The sequence below is a fragment of the Ptychodera flava genome, chromosome 16 (genome assembly GCF_041260155.1).
Source record: "Ptychodera flava strain L36383 chromosome 16, AS_Pfla_20210202, whole genome shotgun sequence".
Taxonomy (NCBI): Eukaryota; Metazoa; Hemichordata; class Enteropneusta; family Ptychoderidae; genus Ptychodera; species Ptychodera flava.
In genome coordinates, this window is record NC_091943.1 from 23,404,544 (window position 1) to 23,427,025 (window position 22,482).

At 37.7% G+C, this 22,482-nt stretch overlaps 2 protein-coding genes across 2 annotated transcripts; one reads left to right on the forward strand and one right to left on the reverse strand.

Moving 5' to 3' along the window:
- The first annotated feature begins 1,797 nt into the window (after positions 1-1,797).
- LOC139114356 (RAB6-interacting golgin-like) lies at positions 1,798-15,740 on the forward strand. The gene is made up of 5 exons (XM_070676037.1): positions 1,798-2,234; positions 5,270-5,711; positions 8,958-9,059; positions 9,754-9,894; positions 12,523-15,740. The coding sequence occupies exons 1-5, from the start codon at positions 2,180-2,182 to the stop codon at positions 13,043-13,045; spliced, it is 1,263 nt and encodes a 420-aa protein (XP_070532138.1). The 5' UTR covers positions 1,798-2,179; the 3' UTR covers positions 13,046-15,740.
- LOC139114357 (tRNA wybutosine-synthesizing protein 3 homolog) lies at positions 15,701-22,225 on the reverse strand. The gene is made up of 6 exons (XM_070676038.1): positions 22,026-22,225; positions 20,812-20,889; positions 19,230-19,328; positions 17,955-18,026; positions 16,826-16,959; positions 15,701-16,014 (listed from the first exon to the last, which is right to left on the reverse strand). Exons 1-6 carry the CDS (start codon positions 22,197-22,199, stop codon positions 15,747-15,749), a joined length of 825 nt encoding a protein of 274 aa, XP_070532139.1. The 5' UTR covers positions 22,200-22,225; the 3' UTR covers positions 15,701-15,746.
- Positions 22,226-22,482: the final 257 nt, after the last annotated feature.

Sequence of the window (22,482 nt, forward strand, 5' to 3'; positions counted from 1 at the left end):
GTACATGTGTATTGCAGAAAACATGGCAAAACAGCTAAAAGCTCCGGCATGTTTATGCTGTGGAAATTCTCTGCAAGTAGCGATATATCACTTCTTGTACACTTTGATGCTCTCCCCAGTAGCATAGAGGCCGCCCTCAACAGTGGATTTTTGGATTATAGAGAGCGCCCTCAAGTGACAGGTTTTTTTAGTTTTAATATCCCTAATGCTCTTGCAAAAAAAGACAAACTTATGGTAGCAAATTGTGCAACATGCAGACTACCGGTAGTAGTATTTCTTAACTCATTGAACTGAATCATTATACAGTGTTCCAGTTACTGACGTAAACATAACACATCAATGGAAACCACATTAACAAAAATTGAAAGTGTATGCATTCATCAATATGTTCTGTATAAAAAAGTGTAGAGGCATAATCAGGCAGAAAATTCTGAATGCGTTGAATAAGGCCTTTACTCGTATGTACAGGTAAAATGTTTTAAATGTATAAATGTTGCTAGTGATCTCCGAAAAGAGACTCTGAAAAATTAAAATGGATTACATGAATTACTTTTTGTTAAGAGTTGCATGTCATATATAATATTTTATTTTTGCACACTGCTGTCAAAATTTCACTGGCGGGTCAACCAGCATTATTCACAAATTATGGCGTGGGCTTTGGATAACAATCGTAAATTTTAACTTTCCATATGCTACAGTCTGTTTATTTACTCTGCCATATTTTGAATTGAATTGTTGAAATACTATCAGTGAAATAATTGACTTGCTGCCAGAGAGGGCCTCATCATAATGTCAATAGTTACATGTTACATTGACTTGTAACAGGAATTGGAATGTAAACGGATTTGTTCAACACACTCTTTGCAAGTATCAATGATTATCAATTATTCAGGTTTAATTTGAAAGCTCAAGGGGGAGAGTTGATGGTGAAGAAAAAAGATGATTTTACATACCTCACGAAACTGCATTTTAATCAAAACTTAGCTTGAGCTCTGTGCCAAACTGTAGTTGAGATGTATTGCTTTTTCATTTATTGTCAGGGAAAGGTAATCTAAATCTACAAAGGATACAATCTGGTGAAGGTTCACTGATCCACGTTTACGAAGTTTCTAAGGGTAATTTCAAAATATTCATTTTTCGTCACAACAACCTTAACCTAAAGTTTTTGTTACGTGAAATGTATATGCAAATACACTTTTGTGTTCACGGCTTACAGGCGTGTAACCTTATCACCGATCAACTTTAACATCAAAAAGATATAACAACGCCCTTCTCAAGGTTCTGAGAGTCAGGCTACTTTGAAGGGAAAACTTTCTCATTCTTGAGTTCACAGGAGTCTAGCTAAGACTAAATAATTAGCAAGTAAACAAAGATTAACTGAAAACAAACATAGACAGGTTAAACAGTAATAAAAAAAATCTAACCAAGTAAACAAAGATTGACTGAAAACTTGCATGACAAATATGTCTAGCAGAGCCAGTGTAAGATAACCCCACATTATTACCACTTAATGGTTCTCTCCCAATATCACTACTCAACTATATATTTGTCATATATTTTTTCAGTCATTAAATTTGCCAGTAGTCTTTTTCAATTTATCTTGCCTGTATGTTGCTTATTTATTTATTTATATGTTACTCAGTCTGAGCATGGATGTACAAAAATAGATGGTCTGAGGCTCTTGCTGTTACGAGCTGCGGATTGTTCTCAAGGATCCTTGTATATATTTTTTTGATCGACGATCTTGCGCCCCCAATAAATGTCTCGCAATTTACCGCAACAATATTAAAGATCTCGTCGCACGCGAGATGCCCATTTCAAAATGGCCGCGCCCTAGGCTCCTTCGACGTCGCCGGCGTCGTCTACACAAATATATGAACACTCTGTTCGTCTTTCATCGTCATTTCTTGAAGGACAACTCAAAACCGCCCATTAGCATTCAAAAAACCCCCTTCACCGATATACACTGGAAAGTTGTGCTGTGTCAGAGTCGGACGCGACGACGTTGACGTGGCAACTGAGGACATATCACTGCAGCTGCAGCCCATCCTATTCGCTCAGCTGTGGTATTCTAAACATGTGATAAAACTCATACCCACTGTCTGCCCCCTACTGTACCAGGTAGTCGTGCCACACAGAGACACTGTTGTGCCATTGTGGTATCCATTGACGTATAAGCATGGCTTGGGCTGGCTTCACAGACGATCAACTTCGCCAGATAAAGGGAAGTGAAGGTGAGTTAAGGCCGTCTGTTCTTACTATATTCTACCCGGTGTACGGTTGAAATAATTTTTGTATCAGATTTTCAGACCGTATTTTACAGATTAGATAGGCAATAGCATGCTGACGTCATCATACAACGTCTGATCATGAAGGTAAACCTCGATGGTCAAATTAAGCTAAAATATGGGCGTATTTTTTTGGGTGTTGTTTTTCTTGTGTGTGTGTTTTTGTTTTGTTTTTTTTTGCGGAAAACTATCATGCAAAATGTTGCATCAATATGCAGGCAGCGGACATTGCCTCCACATTATAATTATCACTGTTTGATGTGTCAATTCCGTGGCCCACAATCTTCCCCGATGATCTTGTGCAGTGGGGTAACTTTTGCCCCTTTTCTCGACTCACAAACCCCCCTGGATGAATCCCCTGGTCATGCAACTTGGAGCAAAGATTGATGTTGATATAAAAAAATCTATGAATAATGCATGCATTGCAAACTTGCAAAACATGTTCAGACGATTTTGAAGCGTGCATTGTCTTATTCACCAAAAGTTGTGGTACAAGAGACTGCCACCCCCCCCACCCCCACCCCCCCGTTGCTTGGCTGTTGTTGTCAGCATTACAAGATGACTGTTCACCCCACGATCCTACCACTAACGCAACTGTCTGCTAAAGTTTATTCCTTCAATTTACTCTGTTGTGATATTTGTATGCCCAAAAGACTTGGAGCAAATCTATTACTAGTATATAGTAAGGAGATGATAAATGCTACTGTATTATTTAAAATTAATGTTGGATATTGTGATTGTAATTTATGCATAGTACATGTAGATATGTGAAAAGTTTTTATAGGTTTATTGTGCCATGTAATGTACGGGACATAACTTTCACAGTGAAAAATAAAGAATTCATGCCTATAATGCTTTCTATTATATATGTGAATTTTTCATCTTGTTTACTCCACTACCTTAGCGTTGTTTCTGATAACTCTTTATTCGGTCCAATTTTTGGTTACATAAGGTAGTATGTTCATCGAGAGTGAGAGGCTAATGAACTTTTGCTCAACCTGTTCTCAATGAAACTTTCAATCATTCTTTCACCCAATTACGGTAGTAATGAAAATCAGGGGTCACTGTGCAAAGTTTGGTACTGGAGAAACAAATGACCGAACATTTACTGATTTGAAATTCATAATAGTGGCCACCCCTGTGTTAACTCTCAATTTTCAAAAACTAAGTGATGGACCAGGAAAGTACGGAATATCTGTCCCCGAGGTGCATTCTAGCATAATACCTTGAAATTTTTTACAACATTCCGCCAGAAAATTGACATGATCAGTGATGCATATGGAGCTCAAAAATGTTAACTCTTTGGTAGATGTGCATATTTTTCAATTCGGTAATACTTATTTTTCGCAACTGTTTACATATTCCTGTTTCTATTTTATCAGTGTGAAAACTGTCAAATACAGCACAATATATATGAATGGGATACCTGAAAACTCAGACTGTTATTACATGGTGGCCTAGTATTCTTTGTGTGTCAAAGTTGGACACGTACAGGAGCTTGGCTGTGTACATTGTACTTTGCAAGCAGTACAATGGTGGATGTACTGTGCCCTCCCCCCAATTTTATGTATTTTCAAAAATATTCACATACTATTATCACAAAAGTCTCAAAATATTGTTCATAGGTAACAAAGAGAGACAAAAAAGCAGCCACATGTGGTCATAGGGGAGGGTATTCCTCACCCTGAGTGAGAAAAGTTTTGAAAATTTAATATGTTTGGAGCAATTTCAAGCATTCTTACCTTGAACCTTTCACCAGCATGGTTTGTCCCAAATCCATTGTTTTCTATGGTAAAGTTGGACCTGTATACAGGGAACTGGGGGTGAAAGGGTTATACCTTGAAAGCTCGGAAAGACAACTTTCTTTGTGTGTGATGATGAACATGGCCATAGAGATAAAAACCATGATGATGATGAACTGAATACCAGACTGAAATGTAGGAGATCTCATGCATTTCAGTGTGACTGTAGTGTAGGGGTGTGTCATACCTGAAAACACACAGCTACATACTAGGAAAGATATTACGGCTTTACCATTTTAAAGTTGGTGCAACAGCCTTAAAAAATAGCCAGCAAAATTTAGGGTAGTTCACGCCTCAAAAATGAAAGACTTAAACTTTTGCTCAAATTTTCCCCAAGCAAACCTTCAGCCATTGTCTTTCAAAATCAAGAATGAAAATTGGGTATCATCATCCAAATTTTGGTACTAGAGAAACAAATCACTCAATATTTACTGATATTTGAAATCCAAAATGACCACCATCCCTGTTATCTATAGGGAAAAGTGAAATTCCAATTTTCATAGAACTGTGCCAGTGAAAACTTTACTTACCCCAAGAGCTTCAGAATAAACCCCCACAAATGGTAGAGCAAAACATAATTGTAAAATCTTGAGAGTCCAAATATCAGTCCTCAAGATGCATTCTCTGTACCTTAATATCCATTCAATTTGGCCAGTGCCCAGCAAAAGAGAAACAAACATGTCAGAGTCACGTTTGGAATTTCTGGATATGTTTTTGTCTGCCCTACACCAAATGTGTGAAATTTTCTTGAGTCAAAGAGTTATACCCGGGAGTCTACAGAATGTCAAATCGGAGTACAGGTACACTGATGACCTAAACCATGCATGTCAGAAGTACAGTACATGTGATGGATAGTCATTTTTAAAAAGATGATTTTAGAAGGAATGGAGTCAAAGCGTACTACAGTGACATGATTTGAAATTGACATGCCAGGAAAGATTGAAAGTAAATACTGTGTGGTCTAGGCAAGAACACAGAGCCCTCTAACTCAAATACAATGAGTTTTTAGTGAAATTGTGTGTGACTGTGTGCAAAATGTTACAACAATAGCCAAATATGTAATATTTACTTATGTAATCTTGTAAATGTTTTATAATTTTCATGCAAAGGTTCATGCACTAAAAAACAATATTTAAATTTGAAAGCATGCTAATAAATATCCATTATCTCTGTGAGCAGAAAGGGAAGATATGACGTATGACAATTACCACAGCCAACAAGGTAGACCACGGCATCAGAGCAGAGCTCAATCAGCTAAACATAGACAGCAGTCACAGCAGCAGCAACAGCGACAGCCACAGAGAGGCAAGATGATGGCTGGTCAGCGACAGAGACAACAGAAACAGATCCATGAGGATATCGATGACAGTCAACGGCTGTCAGTACCCAAGAAGGTCCAGGGGAGGCCTCAGCAGCGGGCGAGTGGTGGTGGTGCCCCTCCAGAGTCCAGGAAGCCAGATGGTAGGAGTGTGCTTCCTGATGAGTTGAGCTCACTAGACGACAGCCAATCAAAGTCCTCTGCTGCTGGTGACCACGATGATTCTATCAGAAATGATGCGCATCAGAAGGAAGAGAAGGAGAAAGATGCCGTTCATGAGATTGATGAAACAGCGGGAATAAGGTATTTTTGTTGTTATTATATTTGAAAAGATAGTTGGTGAAATTCTAATCCTGTATAGACAGACTTGCCAGCCATATTTTGTTGTGCAGTTCACTTAAACAGGAACTTCCCCTATAAAAGTCGGATTATCGTAAATCTATGCAAATATAAGAAAGCCACGTTACTGATCGGATGTACCATGTTTGGTCCCAGAGTCCCCTAATTGTACCATGGTTCAGGCATTCATTGTTATTGAATCTTGTATATGTCTGTGAATATATAACGACTAAACTTGAGTTAAAACAAACTGAGAAAATGTTCTGTTTTTTGTTGGAGAATGCAAATGTTTCAAAATGTGTTTCCTGTGCCACCATTTGACCCATCTTTACAGTCAAAGTGATGCTATGAGAATTCAAACTCCCGCCCAGTGTATGCAAATGGCTGCGTCATCAGTAATCCCCCTATCGTGCGCCCACGGTCCTGTAACTTCCCATTTAAAAACAAAACCAAAAAGTGCCAAACCATGTCTGGAAGTGTGTAAAGATTGTACAATGGTATTTTCAGTTTTTAAAGAGATCTGTATATACTAGGCTTTGAATAGCTTTTGCTTTGGGTTATACTTTTTTTTTAACATTTATTTTTGATTTACTCAATACTGGTACTTAATAATATCTGTGCATAAATCTTAAACAGTTAACAAATCAAGCTGTACGGATTACAGACCATGATGAAATTTTTTTGCCCAGACCAAAGAGATAACTGATGCAGTTGTCAGGTAGACTAAGCTGCAGGTGCAATTCATAACATGTTGAATGAATTCAGAATCACATAGCTAGGTTTCACAATAATTCAAGATTTGATACTTGCATCATTGTGTCCACTCAGTTTTAAAGGTATACAGTCACCTGTAATCTGAATATGCCCATATAATGTCAAAGGGTCCCTCCTTGGTATTCAAAATGCCCATGTGAGGGCGCTATTTTTAAAAAGCAGCCACCCGCTTAAAATCTATGATTGGTTAGATTTTCTCTTTCCATGGTAACTGTGGCAAAATTGGAACAGGTGACAGTATACCTTTAAGTGTCATTGCAGAATATGCATATTATTAGTAAACATAATATATCTTCTTTGATGCTGATCATGAGATGATCACATGTATACCTAGATAACCTGTATGTTTTTTTGCCATTTTGTAATCAATGCCTATAGAGCATGATCTTATGCAAAAAAATTCTTTTGTTTGATATTGTAGAACTTTCAAGTTTCCAACATGTTTCATTTCCTGAATATTCAGACAAATATAACAAAAAATTTTGATTCAGATAACTGACAATGCTATTATGTGATGTCTGTTGCAGAGTTAACGTATGATGTCTGTTGCAGAGTTAACGTATGATGTCTGTTGCAGAGTTAATGTATGATGTCTGTTGCATAGTTAATGTATGATGTCTGTTGCAGCATTAAGATGTGATGTCTGTTGTAAAGTTAATGTATGATGCCTGTTGCCGAGTTAACATGCGATGTCTGTTGCAGAGTTACCGTATGTCTGTCGATGATGTCTGTTGCAGCGTTAAGATGTGATGTCTGTTGCAGAGTTAACGTATGATGCCTGTTGCAGAGTTAACGTATGATGTCTGTTGTAGAGTTAACATGTGATGTCTGTTGCAGAGTTAACATGTGATGTCTGTTGCAGAGTTAACGTATGATGTCTGTTGCAGAGTTAACGTATGATGTCTGTTGTAGAGTTAACGTGTGATGTCTGTTGCAGAGTTAACGTAGGATGTCTGTTGCAGAGTTAACATGTGATGTCTGTTGCAGAGTTAACGTATGATGTCTGTTGCAGAGTTAATGTATGATGTCTGTTGCAGAGTTAACGTATGATGTCTGTTGCAGAGTTAAGATGTGATGTCTGTTGCAGAGTTAACGTATGATGTCTGTTGCAGAGTTAACGTAGGATGTCTGTTGCAGAGTTAACGTAGGATGTCTGTTGCAGAGTTAGCGCATGATGTCTGTTGCAGCGTTAGAGCATGATGTCTGTTGCAGAGTTAACATGTGATGTCTGTTGCAGAGTTAATGTAGGATGTCTGTTGCAGAGTTAGCACATGATGTCTGTCGCAGAGTTAACATGTGATGTCTGTTGCAGAGTTAACGTATGATGTCTGTTGCAGAGTTAATGTATGATGTCTGTTGCAGAGTTACCGTATGATGTCTGTTGCAGAGTTAGCGTATGATGTCTGTTGCAGAGTTAACATGTGATGTCTGTTGCAGAGTTAATGTATGATGTCTGTTGCAGAGTTAACGTATGATGTCTGTTGCAGAGTTAATGTATGATGTCTGTTGCAGAGTTAACGTATGATGTCTGTTGCAGAGTTAACGTATGATGTCTGTTGCAGAGTTAACGTATGATGTCTGTTGCAGAGTTAACGTATGATGTCTGTTGCAGAGTTAACATGTGATGTCTGTTGCAGAGTTAATGTATGATGTCTGTTGCAGAGTTAACGTATGATGTCTGTTGCAGAGTTAACGTATGATGTCTGTTGCAGAGTTAAGATGTGATGTCTGTTGCAGAGTTAATGTATGATGTCTGTTGCAGAGTTAACTTATGATGTCTGTTGCAGAGTTAAGATGCGATGTCTGTTGCAGAGTTAAGATGTGATGTCTGTTTCAGAGTTAAAGTATGATGTCTGTTGCAGAGTTAACGTATGTCTGTTGCAGACTTAACGTATGATAGTTTAGGTAGTAAGTGCCTCAAAAGTATAAGACTTAAAAGTTTTGCTCAAACTTAAACTTTTGTTCAAAGTTTCCTCAAGTAATATTTCATTTCTATTTCAAAATCAAGAATAAAATGGGAGGGGGGGGGGGGTTTACTGTGCAAATTGTGGAACTGGAGACACAAATTACCCAAGGTTTACCGATATGTGCACTTTAAAATGGCCACCATCCATATGTTAACTCTATGGAAAAAATAGAATTTTCGAAAAGCTATTAGACAGTAAAAAAGTTTGCTTACACCAAAAGCTTTAAATTTAACCCCCACAAGAGGTAGATCAGAAAAGAATTGTAAATGTTTGAGAGTCTGAATATCGGTCCCCGACGTGCGTTCTACCTTAACATTGTGATGTCTGTTGTACAGTTAACATGTAATGTCAATATCAGAATTACACTCTTGCTGTGCCAGTTTGCACTTGGATTGCTCATTCAAAGAAATCGCTCTTTCTCATTGTCTGTAAAACTTTACGATGTCATGTCTCTTGTATTAATTTGCAGTCGAGAGATGACCAACATTGAGAAGAGACGCATGTTACAACAAAAAATGGAAGAGGAGAATAAAAGAATGAAAGCTTTGCTTGCCAAAGCTGTAGCTGATAGGTAAGGAATTGGCCATGTTACCCTGGAATGCAAATGGGGGTATTTGTCTGTTCCTGAAGTCTGAGTTCCTTTTTTAGTGTATGTTTTAATAGACGTTGAGTCTGGTCCATTGTTGATGTTTGTTTTCCGTTTTCTAGCAGTCTTGTCAAAGTGGCATTGCATCAATACACAGCAACGCCTTTTGCCATATGGTAGAAATGCAGGGCCTTGTTGAATTTTTTGACAAAAATATCGTATATTTTGTTTTCGTTTTTTACTTAATTCGACTGATCAATATGGCCACTAATAAACCAGCAAATGACTCTAATAAACTGTGTGCATTTCACAGTACTCAAAATTTTACAGCTAGTTGGTGGTGTTGTATTCCAGTTGACAGTGGAGTTTCTCAGGGCCATGCTAAGAAGAACAATTTTCACTTAATATGTTCTGTGTTTACTGTGATGATGATGAGTATGTGGTGAACATTGTTTCATTACTACAACAATCAGGTTTTCTTAGGGGGCCTCTGTAGCTTCATGAAGCAACTGAACCCCCTAGTTTCATGGTGATTTTTAAAACCATTAAATGTGATCCGAGTATTCTTTAGTTGTCTGGCTCAGTGCTCAAATATCTGAAAGTGTTTAAAATGGATGATATTCATAACAACATTTGCACAATTTTTACATCATGGAAGAAAACAATATTTTTCTTTCAGGCGGAAACGCGCAGACGCCGAAACAAGGAAGCTGAAGGACATACAGAAAGAACTCACCAAGATTGATGGATTAATCAGCAATGACGTTGCCATCCTGCGAGACAAGATAGAGGAAGCCAGCAGAGAGTACTTGGCAGCTCAGTAAGTGACACTAATAGTTTGGTCTAAATCCAGATAAACTTTACTTGTACTGCCTATACCAGGCTTTGAATTCATGAGTCAACCCTTATTCTGCTAGGTAGTATCACATCCCTTAGTAGAAAGTGGTAATTAGCAGATCTATATTTATTTTAACCCACTTGGCAGGGTATAGTATAGCAAATTTTGTCAGTAAAAATCACACTTGCGCTATCTAGGTATTCTTGGGACTTCAAATATTCAAGTTTTTGTCAAAATGCAATCTATGGGACCTGTTATGCCTCACTTGTTTTAACCAACTTGACCTGATGATGACATATAAACTTGACAGGGTGCGGGTTACATTCTGGTACATGTACAACAGCAATGTCCTGTGGACACTTTACAGATGTTGGTCTGTTTGAGATATGGTCAAAATGTATTATTTCACCATCAGATGCATGCCAAATACTGGCAAAACTCGAAATTGGCTGAAATAAGGTCTCTTATTTTGACAGAACTGTCTGTCACCATTACAGAATAGACGGCATAAGAATTGATTAACGTTAAGCAAAACAGCTTTGCTTCAAAAACTTAACTGTATGATTAATGAGCTTGTTCAAGCTGTGACCAAGCTCTGGTCAGCAATCAGCATTCCAACATTACATAAAAAAAAATGAAAATTCTGCAGATGAATTACAGGGTATGATGATTGTTGCATGGCAAATAAGTGAGGCCAATGATACTGTGGTGCAGATATTTTAGCACCTAAAATGTAAAGTACCGGTAAATGTTACACTAGAATATCCATCAGATAGGTTTGTGAGAAGCCACTCAAAAAGTAAACTTCTTGAAATGAGAACTGGCAGAGATGTTATATGTGGTAATATATAAGGTATGTGCCTTGACATCGAAAGGCTTAAATTTGGCTCTTACTTTCCCAAAGGAAACTTCAAATTCTTCCGTTTCAAAATCTTAAAAAGAACGTCAGTTTAGGTTAAAAGCTATGCTGCAATTTGCTTTCAGGTCAAACCTATGACATATTATGGATTTTGTAGAATAGACCCTATCCCACTCAAAATCAAATGCAGGACAGGATGGGTGGTGTTTCCAATTTGAATATCATGGCATTTAATATTGAAAAATGTCATCGATGATACAAACAAGCGACCTAGCGGCCGATATAGCTCCGCTGTGTTTATGTAGAGAATAACTATTTTTGACACATGTTGATGAAGAAGGTGGAAATCTTTGATAGCTCAATGCAGTGGCCAGAAAAAAAGTGGCTAAAATAGCTGCAAAAATACACAATTGAAGATTTCATCATACTTTGAATATATCATATTGGATCATCCCTAAGAACATGTCAACCAAAGCTATCTGATGAGTAGTTTTTTGAGAATAAATTTTTCTGACCAAAAATGGCAACAATTGCCCCCCCCCCCCCAAAAAAAAAAAAAAAAATTGCAGATTTTATCATAATTTCAAAAGATCAAATTTAGTTCATCTGTAGAAAACTGTATACCAAATTTCAAAGCTGTTAGACCAGTACTTTTTGAGAACAAATGTTTTGACCAAAAATGGCTAAAGTTGCCCCAAAAATACAAAATTACAGATTTCATCAGAAATTCAATATATATTACTTAGCTCATCTGTAGAAACCTGTATACCAAATTTCAAAGCTTTCAGACCAGTACTTTTTGAGAAATACATTTTTTGACCAAAAATGGCAAAAATTGCCCAAAATTACAAAATTGCAGATTTCATCATAATTTCAATAAATATCATTAAGGTGATCTGTAGGAACGTGTATACAAAATTGCAAAGCTATCAGATGAGTAGTTTTGGAAATACACATTTTTTGACCAAAAATGGCAAAAATTGTACCGAATTTCAAAACTTATCAGACCCGTACTTTTTGAGAAATACATTTTTTGACCAAAAATGGCAAAAATTGCCTTAAAAATGCAAATTTGCATATTTCTGCACAATTTGAACAAATCTGAAATAGATCATCCCTAGGGACATATGTACCAAATATCAAAGCTATCTGACTGGTAGTTTTGAAGAAGAAGATTTTTAAAGATTTTTTTACCAAAAATGACAAAAATTGCCTTAAAAATACAAATTTCACCACGATTTGAACAAATCTGACTGAAGTCACCCTAAGTAAACTGCATATCAAATTTCAAAGCAATCGGACAAGCGGTTTCAGAGAAGAATATTTTTTTACCAAAAACACCAAAAAATGCCCCAAAAATACAGATATGCAAATTTCACCACGATTTGAACAAACTGAAGTGAGGTCACCCCAAGTGAAGTGCATATAAAATTTCAAAGCAATTTGACTTGCAGTTTTAGAGGAGAAGGCAATTGTTGACGGACGACGACTACGGACGATGACGACGACGACGATGGAAAATCAACCTATTTGATAAGCTCCGCGTCGCTGACAGCGGAGCTAAAAAGTGTTCCTGTGTTTGGAACATATACAGTACACTCAAACAATTGACCCTTTCAGGCCTGACTTTCTGGTAACTCGCTTGAGCTACTCCTATATATAGGGGTTTCAGACTGAAAAAGGCAATATTACCAAGAAAAGGTGGACCTACATTTTTTTAATTTTTTTGTATTTTCAACGCTCTCTATTAGGAGAAGATATGAAAAAGCTGAAGCAGAATTTATAGCCTCCAAAATGGATCTACATGAGAAAACTGAAGCCAAGGACTCACTTACAGAACATTTGTATTCCATTATTCAAGAAAATGAATTGAGGAAAGCAAAGAAGCTTGAAGAACTGATGGCTAAGTTGGAAGTCGAGAACCTGGAAGAATATCTTCAAGAAGAAAAACATGATGCTGCCATTCAGAGCAACAATGTAGAGACAGAGACAAAGACAGTAGCTACAACATTAACAGCCACAGATTCAACTCAGGTAGAGACAGAATCCACAGCTGCGAATGCAATAACAGAACCTGTGGGACAGGACAATGGACAACAGCAGGGTGGTTCAGAAAAATGCAATGCTGAGACTAAGGCGACTGAAAATGCAACGACTACACCAGAAGTTGAATCTTCAACAACAGACACTAAAGGCAGTGTGGCCACACCATCAAGCAGCGAATCATCGCCAAAAATTCAAGATAAAAACGAGTGTGTGACTGCTACATCCTAACGTCAATGTGCCTTCAAACATTCAACAAAATATACTGCAAAATATCCAGCCTTTCAAAGTATTAAATGTTATTGCACGTCCTTGTCAGGCTGGCACACACACATATCCTATACATTCAGGTTATTTCAGATGTTAATGACCCAAACAGTTAAAATTGGCAATAATATTTGGCTGGTCAAAGGTGATTTTCTCCCAAATTTTTTGACTTATTTCTGTTTTGAATGAAAGAACTGTATCCCTATATTTATCCAAAGCACTTTGAGAAACAGTTAAGCAATAGTTTGCACAAGAAGATACACTTTTTCCAAACAGCCATTTTCCTGGCTTTTGATACATTTTTAGTGGGACAACTTCATTTACAATCATCAATGCCTAGTGCCTTACACTGTCAAAATTGTTTGCAGAAGAAATAATACTTAAAGTTGGCAAATCAAATGAGGCACCATTGTTTATTGAATATACATGCACATAAATTACCTTGATAATATCTTGCAGTTGTTTTGGGACAGGTTGTCATACATACAATTTGTAGCCATGATGAATATGTGGGAATCAAAAAATTTTGATGTATGTAAAACATTTTTGTTCATATTTTAGGTCATTTGCCAAGCCTCCTATATCTTGATAGTGCCAAATAGTTTTTTATCAAGGAAGGGAAAAATAGTTACTTCACAGCTTGAGTGCTCTTTGGGGCTCATTGCACCTTGCATGAAATTTCTTATAAAGTTTTAGGTTTCTGGTCAGGAAGAATTGGTTCATATACTGCTAGGCTTTCACTTAGTGACACCTTATTACCAAAATGAATTTTTTAGTCCCCACGGACACCGTCCGGGGGGACTTATAGGTTTGGTCATGTCCGTGCGTGTGTGCGTGCGTGCGTGCGTCCGTCTGTGCGTCCGTCCGTCCGTTCACGCAGATATCTCAGAGATGCCTGGAGCGATTTCATTCAAACTTGGTACAAGGATTACTTCATATGTCATACAGATGCACATCGATTTGTTTTGTGGTACGATCAAATATGGCTGCCAGGCGGCCATTTTATTACGATTTTTTCATGTACAGAGCCATAATTCAGGCATGTTTCAACTGATTTTATTCAAAGTTGGTACAGGGACATTGACCAATGTCATAGATATGCATGTCAATTCTTTTTGTGATACGATCCAATATGGCCGCCGTGCGGCCATTTTGTTACGATTTTTTCATGTACAGAGCCATAACTCAGGCATATCTCAACCGATTTTATTCAAAGTTGGTACAAGGACATTGACCTATGTCATACATATGCACGTCAATTTGTTTTGTGATACGATCCAATATGGCCGCCAGGCGGCCATTTTATTACGATTTTTTCATGTACAGAGCCATAACTCAGGCTTGTTTCTACAGATTTTATTCAAAGTTGGTACAAGGACATTGACCAATGTCATAGCTATGCACATCAATTTGTTTTGTGATACGATCCAATATGGCTGCTGTGCGGCCATTTTGTTACGATTTTTTTCATGTACAGAGCCATAACTCAGGCATATCTCAACCAATGTTATTCAAAGTTGGTACAAGGACATTGACCTATGTCATACACATGCACATTGACTTGTTTTGTGATACGATCCAATATGGCTGCCGTGTGGCCATTTTATTACGTTTTTTCATGTCCAGAACCATAACTCAGACATGTATCAAGCAAATTTATTCAAAGTTGGTACAAGGAGATTGATCAATGTCATACATATGCATGTTAATTTGCTTTGTGATACGATCCAATATGGCTGCTGTGCGGCCATTTTGTTATGATTTTTTCATGTACAAAGCCATAACTCAGGCATATTTCAACCGATTTTAATCAAAGTTGGTACAAGGACATTGACCTATGTCATACATATGCACATTGATTTGTTTTGTGATTCGATCCAATATCGCCACCATGTGGCCATTTTATTACGATTTTTTCATGTCCTGAACTACAACTCAGACATGTATCAAGCGAATTTATTCAAAAGTATTTTTATCACAGACCTAATGAAGAGGACTCTATCCTCTCTGAGGACCTGTAATCAAAGCACCCATTAACAAGTGGGGACTGTGTCATCAACGATGACTTTTTTGATAATAGCAAACATATTTCTGTGAAGTCAATCTCAACAAAACACTTTGAATTCTAACTCTGCGTTAAAAGAGAAACTTTCAGTGCAATGTGGTTGGGAATCCTACTCTAAACTACAGTCAAAACCTTGAGAGTACAACATATACAAGTGGTGTTTGGTATTACATACCGGTATGTGTACCAGGTTGATCAGGTTTGTTCCACATAACCTTTCCTGAATTTGAGATGCCATTAAAGCTTTCTGCGAAATCCATTTTCAGTCAGATGTGAATTTGTCCAACAAAAAAGTTTCTCCACTATCAAGGCATTGTGGATTCATGTCATTGATATGGGAAATGTACAAGCCATGCGACTCTTTCATTTCAGATACGATGACCTTTTAAGTGGCTGAAACTATCTTTGTTTTGTAGTACTGACCTCCCTGAAACTGGGCTAAAGCAAATAAAATTTCTATTTGGGATGATGGTGGGCAACATCATGGTAGGGTAAAATCAGAGTTATGCACTACTTAAAAGAAAATGGCAAAAATGCAATACGTCTGGGTCACATTTTGGTGTTTAAAGTAATAAACTTTATTTTCTACAGTAATGCGTGTCACGTATTAAAGAGTGAACCAATGTCTTCTATTTCATCTGACTCCATGTTTTTTGAGTCCCCATTGCATTGAGTCTTTTCTGTTTTGTTTTTTTCTGTCCTTGAAGGATTAACATGTCCGGTGTGTTTTGCTGGTTTTTGGCCCTTGGAGTGTGTACTGGTGATAGGTTGACCACAGCTGCCACAGTTCAAAGATGAATTCTTTGTCTTCGATGATGACACATGTCCCTTGGCTTGGTCCATGTGAATCTTCAAATTGCTGAAAAATCTAGAATAGACCAGGAAATGAGATTTACATCTTCAGTTCTGCACCCCTCAACCATGCTTGATACTTAGTACAAAATATTGATCAAGGTTTACTGTTTCAATACTAATTCTAAACTAAATGAGAACACCATTCTGAACAGTGTTCTGTTGTGTTTGTGTATTTGCAATGTGCCCTCTCAGCCAACATTACGAGCCACTTTGTGCATTAATTTTTTTTTGACTCCAATAGATTTGCACTAATTTCAGGTTGACTCAGATTTCAAGAACTTCCCAGATTGTGCCCGATAAAGAGTTCTGAAACCTAAGAGGGCACATTGTAAATGTTGAACTCCAATCATAAGATTCATTTTTGTCTCAGCTGTGTTAATATGTGTGAATTGGTTATATATGTGTGTTTGTTTGTGTGTATATGTGTTATGTATGTATGTATGTATTATGTATGTATGTCTGTACTATGTATGTATGTCTGTATACATGAATGCAATATCAGGTATGTGTATATGCAAAAATTCATGTCTGTATGTATATGGAAATGTATGTACATGTATGCTCATATATGCAGTGTTCATCAGACTGAACAGCGACTCTTCAATTACTTCAATGAGGAAAACTGCCTTTTGTGGAGGGACCGTGCTTAAAACTACCTGGTATCATCACAACACCATTATGACTTCCCCTACGTCTTTCAAGCTGTGAATTTACATCAAAATCTTTCATGCACAGCACGTTGGTAGGAACTGTTACACCTGTGGCTGGAGATGTGTTTTTGGCAGATACCTGATGATGAAACTCAGAAGGATTTTATCACTTACCTGTCAATACGCCTCATATTTTCTTCCAACTTCTCATTTGCCAGTTTGACCAGATATTCAACGTACTGATCAGAAACTAGAACTATGCCATGTGACGTCAGCGGCACTTCTAAACCGTGCGTACTTCTCACAGCCTGGAAGGTGAAACAAATGGCAAAACACCCATTCAATCCTGTGCTGTGGTACAATCTGTTTGCTTCAAGTGGATTGATCAGAAAATGCCAGGAAAATGGTTTGGTTGGGTCAGAAAACACCATCAGATTGCAGACAGAAATTACAGGTCCAGTAGCTGTAAACTTTTGTGATGTTTCACAGACTTTGTTTTGCGTGTCAACTAAAGTTTGCTGTTTTGACACCCAAAGCGTTTTGAGATACACAGTATTCAACATGTCGACCCAGCCTGTAAATGCATAGGCTGCATTTCATTGATAACAAGTGATGTTTAGTTCAGACAACAATTCATACGTCAACATAACAATACATCTTTTTAAACTGTGTACTTTTCATGTACTGGTATATATAGCTGTGTTGAAAAGCTGAAGAGGGTACATATTCAAAATATTGTGCATTTAAACATAGCTTGGTAATAAATTGCTTTGTAATTTTTTCATATTCTTGCACTGCGAGGAAGATAATAGCAGTTAGTTACCTCTTGGAGAGTTCTATCCTTTTGATTTGAATAAGCCAAAAGACAGGAATCTAATCCTTTGCACTTTTCATTTCAAAGTTACCCTGGGTTCAGGGTTCGAAGAAGCCGAGGGATACAAAATTTCATACAGGAGTAGGAGTCCAGTGTAAAGTCATTTTACGTCAAACTCTTTTGTGTTTACATGTGAATTTATGCTTTGTCTACTGTTGTATTCAATGCAGATGAATAGTTGAAATAGTGAGAAATATTTCCCCTGTGACGGTAATTTGCGAAGCTGGTTATAATACTATTGAAAATATTGTTTACGGGTTTAAGATACACTGATGGAATTCTACTAATTGTTCTTGGATTGAAAGTAAAATTTTCACATACTCACTTCCTTTTAAAGTTCAAACAACAATCTACAGCATGGAAAATTGAGTCACAGTATTGAGACTTTTGCAGGACAGCATAAATGATTTAGTCCTTTGGTATACTCACAGTAATTATCTTGCCAGATTTCCCAAGAGAGATTCCAGAATTTCTGAATCCAGACTCCACAGACACCTGATGCTGTGTGATTGAAAGAAGCAGATTTCATTCAAATGTATGATGACCTGTTGAACAGTATTGATGTAGCGTTGTCGTCTGTTATCAAACATTCAGAGGACATCAAAAATTATATCATACCAGTATATTGATGGCACAAATACAGCAATCTAATTGGTTGAGACGCGAAAAGAACCGTGGTATAATGGCGATATACCACGGCTGGCATATGCGTGAGCTATCAGCTAGAGCAAAAATCTGTTTTTGATGTTCCACACCCGAATTTCAATATACTGTTATGATATAATTGCAATAAATCACACCCAGCGACTGTATACACTCGATTTTGACCAGTTCATTTAATATATGCACTCGCTATCGCTCGTGCATATATGTCGTGAACTGGTCAAAAACTCGTGGTATACCGTCGCTGGGTGTGCTTTATTGCTTTAATAATCGATTAATGGTCAAATAATCACAAGATAATGTTTATATGTCTATAATCCTAATAATAAGTCTGATATAAGGTTCAAAATCTAAGCTGTAGTAAAATAGTGGAAATTTCTGAATACTGTCAAAATTGATGTCATATGAGCCTGTCCAACAGGACTCCATGTCTGGACAGATTGCTTCACATCTTCACGGATGGATTTTCATGTATTGAAGTAGACAATTTCTGAACCATTGATAGATCTAGAAAAACTATAATTTTGCAGCCTGAAACAGTTCAAGAATGGAAATTTGACTTCAAAGACATATGCCTATCACTGTAATTCAGGTGCACATAAAACACATCTGAGAAAGGGTTTTATGGGTGTGAGGTTAAAAAAATTAGAAAGATAAAGTTTACAGACAATGGTCCAGCTGGAAGTTTTGAATTCATCAGTGGTCATCACTGAGCTTAAAGAGAACATCCACATATATTGGTACTGATTATACTGTACACTTTGCTCTCTATAGCGTGGAATTGTTGAAGAACTTGTTACTTTTTAAACTTGTACTTGGTGTACAGTGAATGCACAAACAGGAAAACCTTCATCGCACCCAACTATTTGGCCAATAATGCAACTGTCGGAGAGTCAAGCAGCATGTATGTGCAGATGCAAACCTGGTCAATGGAGATGGCATACTAGAAATGTACCATATTGGTGAACAGTCATTAAATACATCTAAGTTCACTGGGTAGGAAAGACTAGATTGATGAGAAAGAGAGCAATGTAGCCCTACCATTATCCTTGCATCCTCCAAAGTCTTGCATTGCACATGCAGCACAAATGGCTCAAATTTAAACACTGCATCTTCCTCGCTGTTCTTGATGGCATCAAGCTGCAAACAAGTAAATGATCACAGATTAGGAGACTACAGGGTTTAACCCTTCAACCGTGTACCACCATGGTTTTGACCCAAACCCACTTTTGTCAGTGGTGACTATGGACCTATCGGGATGGACAGATTAAATCAAGGTAGAATGACCCCTCAGGGACAGATATAAAGACTGAAACTTTTACAACACTTTTCTGGTCTACCACTTGTGGATGCTTATTTTGAAGATGTTAATAAAGCTTTTACCAGCTCATTTTTGCGGAAATCAAAAATTTAATATTTCCATATACAGTCACTGCGGGGATGGCAGTCGTTTTGAATTTCAAGTGTCAGTAAATTTTTGGTCATTTAATTGTTTCTGTAGTACCAAATTTTGCACAGTGACCCCTGATTTTTGTTGAGGATTTGAAAGAGAATAGTATATGGTTTCCCAGAGTTTGGACTGAAGTTTAGGTCTTCTTTCAATTATGAGGTGCAAACAACCTTACATCAGACCATCAGTGAACTTCATAATAAACAGCTGTAACTGTAACTTGTGATCATTTTTTCACCATGTTTGTTTTATGTGTCAACAGTAAGTTCTTGTTCTACTCCCCAAAGCATGTTGACATCCTACCTACCATTCAGTTTGTCAACACAGCATGTTTACAAGTAAAAAATATAAATGCACTGTTGATGTTTACATTTGGATTCTAGTCTGGACCAGAATGCACTTAATCAACAAAAACAATCATCTACAAATGTGTAGGCTGATTGACAAGCTGAATACTGTGTATCTCAACATGCTTTGGGGAGTCACCAAGAAACGGTAGTCATCCTTAAATACAAACATAGCGCAAAAATCAACGCAAGTTACAGCTATTTATACAGGCCCTTTAAAGTATAATGCCGAATAAGGCAGCACTCTCCCTGGTGCAAGGTGATGTGCAAAGTCAATCCATCAAAGCAAAATATTCTCATGATTCTCACATTGCTAAATTTTCAAAGACATGCTGGCATTATTCAGACTGTGGGTGAATTCTCCAGTTTCTTTGAAATTCAAACATCAAAGTCAAAACAATAGTTTTGACATTCTCAGCTGACCTGAATAAGTGACATAACATGTTTGGCTGCTATTGGGTAACTTTTACTTTTTTGTTAGACCAATTCGTGAATTTGTACGACACTGGGAATCAATCTTCCAGCCGACTATCAGCCATATAGATTGAAGATCAATTGTCTGCCTTTCTTGTTAGGTGAAAAAAATGTGTTTCCAGTAAGCCGACCAGCCCTATTTAAAACCCTCCAACCTTAAACATTTTTCTCATTTCAAATATCACACATGATTCTGCCAAATTTTCCTATTTTCCTACTTTTGATTGGTCACACTCAATAAAAAGTTCTAAACAGACCTACACTTTTTGGGGGGTGTGTCTTAAGCAGCAATTAAAATATATTTCGGCAGAGAAAAATGAATTATTGCTAATATAGCTGTCTAGGGACTTACAATATTTCCTGACTCAGCATATTCATGTGTGGTGTACAACCAAGTACAGCCTTTTTTCTTCAAACCACTCAGATTATTCTGCAAGTTAAAAGAAAATTCCATAAATCGAATATAAATTTATTTGGTATTCTTATTTGTAGATAGGAACAAAAAAAATGAGAATATGAGATTATCATAGGGAAACGACAAGGTCAGTAACAATAGCAATACCAAAGTCAACTAAAAACCAGCATCTGATGCTAAATTTGCTGTTAATTATATTCATTTTGCAACAAACTTTAATTACTAGGGGTATTGCTCAAGCATGCTGATCAAATTATAAGTAATTGATAATGGAGAATAGTTGTTGAGCATTACATATAAACTTAGGATCTTGTGCTCTTCTGTTCATACTCTGAATGATAAAATCAATGAATGATGAATAGCTGGATCCCAGTTCTGCTTGCAGGTCTATTTGATTATACAGGGCGTCTGGTTAGAGTTACAGCCTGCAGCTGCCAGTGTGTCGCAGTAGTTACCACAGTCGCTTAACAAGAGAGGGGGTTTGCAGACCTGTTGCTATGCGACTTTCTTGTTAACAATGTGTTTCATATACAATATCTGCATGCATCGAGTCAACACAGTTGCAACATTTAGATTTTACGATGCACACTATGATTATGACAAACATGTATTCACTTTTATCAATCACCAACGCACCTTTGATACAGCATGGATGTACAAACATCCATGGATACAGTGTCTACATTGGTCGTATGGGTCCCATACGACCTTTGACTTATAGTAGTGTTACTGTCAGGTATACACCCAAGCTATGACATATCAATATTACGGCGGCATTGGCTACGCTTGCTGCAGTTCCAGAGCGCACAACTTTCTCAGACGACTTTCTGTGATGGCGTGGGTCTCCTCATCGAAATCACAGGGGAAAGTTGTGGGCTTTGAGACTGCTGGCTGCAGTACTGTTACTCAAGCTTTTGCCTGAGTATTTTGGTCGGACGGCAAGACCTGGTTTTGCCGTTCGACCCATAAACCTAGGCAAAACCTCGAGCTACAGTACTGTAGCCTTGGTGGGCTGGGTCGTGCGGCTTGGGCCTCTGTACTAGTGCGGCTTGCGGGATGCCCTACCTACCAAAGCTACATGGCTACATCCACACACAGTCCCTCCACAAAATTTTGTGGAGGGACTGTGATCCACATAAACCGATCGTTACCTCTGAATAGACGCACACACGACCGGAACACGAACTTGTAGTAAAATAATTTTCTTGACTGTTGATAAACCCTACAAGAGATACTATGTAGCTGTCGATACTGCCTTTCTTGCTGAAGTCTGCTCCCGATTGTGACGCCTCTTTCCAACGTTGAAACCTCATGGACGCAGCCATCTTGTCGATTGCTCTCCTATCGCTGAGGGCGTCATGTATGCAACAGATGGAATCGGCTACCGGGCAGGGAATATGGAATCGAGGGATTGGAGGTCTGGTGTCATTTTATTACCACATTTGAAATTAGGGTAGTATACAGAATGAAAAACAAACGTGTATGCAATTGTTATGGTGACATGGTATGGAGCCAGGTTGATAGCTTTACGCAACTCGAGCCTTGCCTCATTGAGTCATTTTTCCTGTAGGCCTAAGGCCTTAGGCCTACAGGAAAAATGACTCAATG

Bases quoted from the DNA above. Each gene is read 5' to 3' on its own strand.
- LOC139114356 (XM_070676037.1), top strand. From the start codon at position 2,180: ATGGCTTGGGCTGGCTTCACAGACGATCAACTTCGCCAGATAAAGGGA. The intron at 5,712-8,957 runs GTATTTTTGTTG...ATTAATTTGCAG, and splicing joins GATGAAACAGCGGGAATAAG to TCGAGAGATGACCAACATTG. The intron at 9,895-12,522 runs GTAAGTGACACT...GCTCTCTATTAG, and splicing joins AGAGAGTACTTGGCAGCTCA to GAGAAGATATGAAAAAGCTG.
- LOC139114357 (XM_070676038.1), bottom strand. From the start codon at position 22,199: ATGGCTGCGTCCATGAGGTTTCAACGTTGGAAAGAGGCGTCACAATCG. The intron at 16,960-17,954 runs GTGAGTATACCA...TTCACCTTCCAG, and splicing joins AATCTGGCAAGATAATTACT to GCTGTGAGAAGTACGCACGG. The intron at 16,015-16,825 runs GTAAGTGATAAA...GGTCTATTCTAG, and splicing joins AATATGAGGCGTATTGACAG to ATTTTTCAGCAATTTGAAGA.